This window comes from Galeopterus variegatus, unplaced genomic scaffold (assembly GCF_000696425.1).
Source record: "Galeopterus variegatus unplaced genomic scaffold, G_variegatus-3.0.2 Scaffold457, whole genome shotgun sequence".
NCBI lineage: Eukaryota > Metazoa > Chordata > Mammalia > Dermoptera > Cynocephalidae > Galeopterus > Galeopterus variegatus.
In genome coordinates, this window is record NW_007726568.1 from 398110 (window position 1) to 403889 (window position 5780).

The 5780-nt window shown below is 44.8% G+C and overlaps 1 protein-coding gene across 1 annotated transcript; it reads right to left on the reverse strand.

Moving 5' to 3' along the window:
- Window positions 1-286: 286 nt before the first annotated feature.
- On the reverse strand, window positions 287-4174 carry HHEX (hematopoietically expressed homeobox). The gene is made up of 4 exons (XM_008568997.1): window positions 4169-4174; window positions 3756-4052; window positions 3484-3534; window positions 287-1403 (listed from the first exon to the last, which is right to left on the reverse strand). The coding sequence occupies exons 1-4, from the start codon at window positions 4172-4174 to the stop codon at window positions 1185-1187; spliced, it is 573 nt and encodes a 190-aa protein (XP_008567219.1). The 3' UTR covers window positions 287-1184.
- Window positions 4175-5780: the final 1606 nt, after the last annotated feature.

The following is a 5780-nucleotide window of genomic DNA, read 5'->3' on the forward strand; positions in this document are numbered from 1 at the left end:
CGGCGCAGCAGCGGCCTCGGCCGAGGCTCTCCCCGCCGCCCGGGGCGCCCTGGGCTCGAGCCTGCCCGCTCGGGGTCCGCCGACAGGAGCCGCCCCCCAGACCCACATGCACCCAGCGCACTGGCAAACACCCCGAGAAAGACCCGAACCCACGTTCCAGGCGCCCACCCGCCGGCGCGGCCCAGAACGGCGCTCCCGGGACGCTACAGGCAAGAGCCCGCAAGACCCAGCGCCCAGCCCCGCTCCACGCACCCAGGGGGCGCTTTAAGAATAGGTTTGTTTGGTGTTTTCAATCAAGCAATGAGACGTTCGACGCGGTCGGTAGTCCCAAGGACGGATTTATTTTATAGACAAGTTCCTCATTTTTAAAAAACCATTTTTTACCATGTTTTTTACAGTGAACAATTTATATACACGCGTTATAAACATTGTTTGATATAAAACATATCTACATTCTACTTACATTTAACCTGCGACTTCTAGTCATCTGTGATTAATTTTAATCACGGACAAGTCAGTTTCTCTGCTTGAATTGGACTGTACTATGCCCTTAACACCTTGGTCAAACAGGTACTAAGAGATAGTGCAAAACAAGTATTTAAGATTCTTATCAACTACAAAAAGAAAACACATCCCCGAGGCAAAAGCTCTGAAATGGTTTTGCATTTAAGGCAGCCGTATAAGAATGCCATAGAAAAGTAAAGAATGTTTCCTTTTAAACCAAACCAAGACTGCCTGAAATGTGGGTCCCTTTTTCCAAGGCACACCTCTGGAATTGGGGTGCCCCTTTGCCTTTCCATTAAGAGGATGTAGATACAGATTACAGAAAGTCATTCAAGATGACCCTATTAAAACCTGTATAGTTACACCTTTAAAATTTAACAAAAAAGTTCAAAATTACTTTTCATAAATAGAATAACAATTCCCTTTTTTTCAAAGGGGGTGACTTTAATCACTGAAGTCACTTTATCAAAATAACCTAAAATTAGTACATAAACCATTCGTTAAGTCAAAGTTAAGGTTTCAGCGTGATTTTGTTAGCCAGTGCACCAGATATTTTAGGTTTCCAGAATACCAGAAAATTGATTCCCTTTCTCACATAGCTTTCCAGTTATTCTATGAAGATTTTCTGTAGCAAGTGTTATTCAAGTCCAGTCTTCTGAACACGCCAACGCGAGTGATTATCATCCAGCGTTAAAATAGCCTTTATCGCCCTCAATGTCCACTTCCTGATCAGAATCCTCTGAAATCTCTGATTCAAGGTCTTCCTGGGAGGCAGGGGAGGGCGAACATTGAGAGCTATCCAAAGAAGCACCTTTATTCTGTTCACTGGGCAAGTCTTGCCTCTGGTCACAGGGATTGTCCAAGTTTTCCAGTTCTTTTTTATTGTTTTGAGGGTTCTCCTGAATAATGGGAATGAAAATGGAAATTGGTAGGTTCATAAAATATGGAGAGATGAGAGTTATAAATCAAAATGCCCTTTCAATGCCTTTTTATCTTGTACTGTCCTTTTTTAGTTTATCAAGTATTTCCAGCTATTATCTTTTTATTCAGAAAAGAGATACTTGTGGGCCGGCCCAGTGGCTCACTCGGGAGAGTGCGGTGCTGATAACACCAAGGCCCCGGGTTCGGATCCCATATAGGGATGGCCGGTTTGCTCACTGGCTGAGCGTGGTGCTGACAACACCAAGTCAAGGGTTAAGATCCCCTTACCGGTCATCTTTTTTAAAAAAAAAAAAAGAAAGAAAAGAAAAGAGATACTTGTGCTTCTTTCTCACTTCAGAAGACAGAAATAAAAAGTTGCTGTCACATCCGAGAAAGATTATTCTTTTGCCAGATAAGAAAAAAGAGATACTTGTGCTTCTTTCTCACTTCGGAAGACAGAAATAAAAAGTTGCTGTCACATCCGAGAAAGATTATTCTTTTGCCAGATAAGAACCAGACACAAATATAAATGTAAATGTATTATATCAATAACAACACCAGCCCAGACCCATGGCCTCAAAATTCTTAAAAGGTTAGGGAGAAAAAAAATCAGATCACTACAGATGCACACTATCTTCATTCTTTAAATATTTAAACCCTGCCAATTAACAGGGTTTCCTAGACATTTTGAAAATAAGAATGCTAAATGGTGAATTAATAAGAAAGTTTCAAAACTATTAGATTGAATCATTTTTCATTCATTTTCTGGAGTAAATTTATAAACATCTACATGCATAAATGTGTAGCAAGTTACATAATTATGGCAAAAAATGCAGAACTGGAAGAATGTTGCCAACTGAGAAGGGAACAACTACAATTTACTTAAAATACGGGGCAAATTTCAGAAAAATATTCCCATATCACATAGAAACCACTATTTCAAAAGTCCCTAGTAAACTAGTCAAGCCTTTGGACCAAGAACTAAAGTCAGTGATTTTTAATACTATGCTTGTCTAAAATGGATATAACCCTACAAAGAAACATTATGACAAACTTCTAAGTTTTTTAAAAACAAGACTATAGAATATATTCACCAGGCTTGCAACTATATAACAAAGGAATGCACAAGGTCAGAGACTGAGAGGGAATCTGCAAATATTTAAATCACATTAGAGTAATGAAATTATGGGAATTTTATTTTGTTTCAAAATGTTCTTTGGGATGATACTATCTTGTTTTTAATGATCAATAAATTTAAAAATCCACATTGCTTTAAATTTCCTCACTCGCATTATTGTTTCAACATATTTTATTACAAACATTGGCAAATGAGCAATTCAGCAATTGTCAGACAACTTTGGAGAACACATCCAGATTAGGACATCAAAAACAAATCTTTAGCTTTAAGTCAACAGAGCTTCTTTAAAAACTGAATTAGCCTTTACTTTTTATCACATATTGCGTAACAAGGTCATTGGAAGAAAGACTGTTGGAAAATTTAAACTACTTTCCAAATAAGCTTGGATATTTTCTTACATGTTTTATATTCATTTTATGAGCTGGCATTAGATAGAAAATAATTTTTAAACTCTTTGATATTTAATTCTTCTAAAAAACAGTGCAAACAAAACTTAAAGGTGTTTGTTTCCTTGTATTTACCCTTGAGTTCTGCCTGGTTTTATTATGGCTGTGTAAATAAAAGAAACAATTTTCTCCCAAAGATAACTGCTTAAGTCATTTACTGTCAATTACTTTATCTTTCCGGCGTTAATTAGATAAACAACATATGGGGTTTATAAAACAATTAGCCAGGAGTTTTACTAGCCAGTGTGTGAAAAGCTAAGCATAATTGATATAGGAACTGCATTAGGTGCTTTTAGCATTACTGCCACCTGAGCAACTCATCCTGAATTTCAGCAAGACTATTTGTCTTTTTAATCAAGGTGAAGAGGTTAAATAGTCTTTCAAATGACTTTTGCATACAACCCATAACAGGCCTTGCATTGAGATAACATGATAAAAATATTTATTTCCATAGAAACAGAACCCTGTCGATACCTGCTTTAGTCTTCTCCATTTAGCGCGTCGATTCTGAAACCAGGTTTTGACCTACAGGAAAGAGAGGAAGAAAACTTGCCACTAGCCCGGAATCCCAAGGGATCTGAGGAGAGGCTCAGAAGCAGACCTGGGGCTGTGGAGCGGACCAGCCCTCCAGGGTTTGGACGGTGCGTCAGGGCCCGCCAGAGCGCACCAGGGCTCCACGTCTGTCTTCGGCCCGGCGACCCCCACCCCAGAAGCCTTCCCCCGGGGGCCGCCCCCGGCCCGCTCACCTGTCTCTCACTAAGCTGCAGCATCTTGGCCAGTCGCTTCCTTTCGGGCGGGGAGAGGTATTTCTGGGTCTCGAACTTCTTCTCCAGCTCAATGGTCTGGTCATTGGAGAACCTCACCTGGCCGCCTTTCCTTTTATGCAGCGGCCTCTGCAAGAAGGGGCTCCAGAGCAGGGGCTTACCTGTGGGCAGGAAAGCGGTGGTTAGCGATGGCCCTGGAGCGGCCTGGGCCCGGGAGGTAACAAAAGGGTGGAGGGGACGCAGGCGGCCATCCAACCAGACGCGTTCACATACACCCACCTGCACATGGGCCCAACACGCTGCACAAATACACAGCCAGGGACACAAACACCCAAAGTCACAGACTTACACCGTATATGAACACACAGACCACCCTTGTACACTCAAACACTCACAACCATCATCACACCTATAACTAGATACAAACACACAAGTTTTTTCATCCCCCAAAGAATGATCACGACAGGTTGGGCTTGAAATACCATGACCCTTTTTCACTAGTCTCTCTCAAATTTATGCACAACGTTTTGCACCCCTTGGTGAACCTGGGTGCTTTTTTCCCTCTCTTGGTGAATCGCACTTTGCATATGCCCGGGTGTGTGCGTGCAGGGGAGCAGCGGGGCTGTTACACCACCCAAGGCCTGGCTCCTGCAGAAGCGCTCGGCCTGGACGCCCGCCTTAGGCCGCGCGAGGAGCCTCCAATCCCGACCCGAGGGCGGCGCGGCCTCCTCTGATTTCACACCCGGCTCGCGGGGGCGGCCAGTTAAAGCCACCCCGTGGGCTATGGCAACATTTCCGTCAATGTGTTTCCTGTTGGTCTAGCTCGAAAAACCCTTTGCTTCCTCCTGCGCGGTCCCAGCAGTAACCCAAGGAAACCCAGGGCGCGCTCTGTGAAAACGTTCGCCCCCAGGCCCGGCCCGGCTGAGGGTCCCACTCCGGCCCCAACAGGCCAACGGGGCCATGACGGCGCTGCCGCACCAAAGCTCGAGGCTGGCATCAAAAATACAATACAGCTCTTTTGTAAAAAAATAAATAAGTAAGTAAGTAAGTAAATAAATAAATAAATAGGAAGAACTAAAATATTCCACCACCACCCCCACGTCTGTAAAGATGAGACGGGAAGGTGGAGAATTGAGGTAGAGGCCGCGCTGTAATAACAATGACCTTAAACTGTTGATTAATTAAAATGTTAATTGTCTGCAGGGTCCCTACTGATGCTGCCAATAACAGACTTGACTTAAAACCCTGGTGGCCTGGGGCGAGGCCGTATTTACCCGACGGTTTCGGACCCTGAGCGCCAACGGCCACCCAGGGCGCGCACCACGGGTGACTTCTTTCTTAGGGCGCGCCCTGAGGGGACAAGCCCCGCAAAATTCTATATGCCCACGGTGTCCGCGCTGCTCTTCCTGACTGGCGCCCGGGGTCTGCAGCTTCCTACTCCAAAGAGGTGTCTGTCTGTCCGTCCGTCCGTGCGTCTGCAGGCCTCTGCCTAAACGCTTTGAAAGATGGGCATTATTTTTTCGAGATTTTGCTTGCGTCAGGCTTAAGACTAGTGCAAAACAGCTTCAAAAAAAAAAAAAAAAAGGAAGCAACTGGTTATTTTAGCTGCCATAAAGTCACATCCCACACAGAGGAAATGAACAATATCAGAAAAACGGATCCCGGCTATCAGAAGTCGAGTGTTTCCTGAATTTGTCTGTATTGAGGATGTCGATAAAATAATCAGCAGCGCGCACTACTCCGGGGGAAGGGTCTGCTTCATGCAGCCAGGAAAACACTTAACAGCTTCTGAAACCAGATTTACTCCTATCGAGAACTCAAGATTTCCTGTATGAACGGAAAGGGTCAGGCTCTTTCACTGCACAAGCTTGTTGAACCAGGTCCAGCCCCGTCACCGCCCGGGCCCGGCAGCTACCCCTGGCCCCGTGGGCGCCTCGACACCGCTTTCCCCGTCGCTCCCGCCGAGGGGGCCCCACCCCGGGCGACACGCGCGGCCCAGGGCTGCCC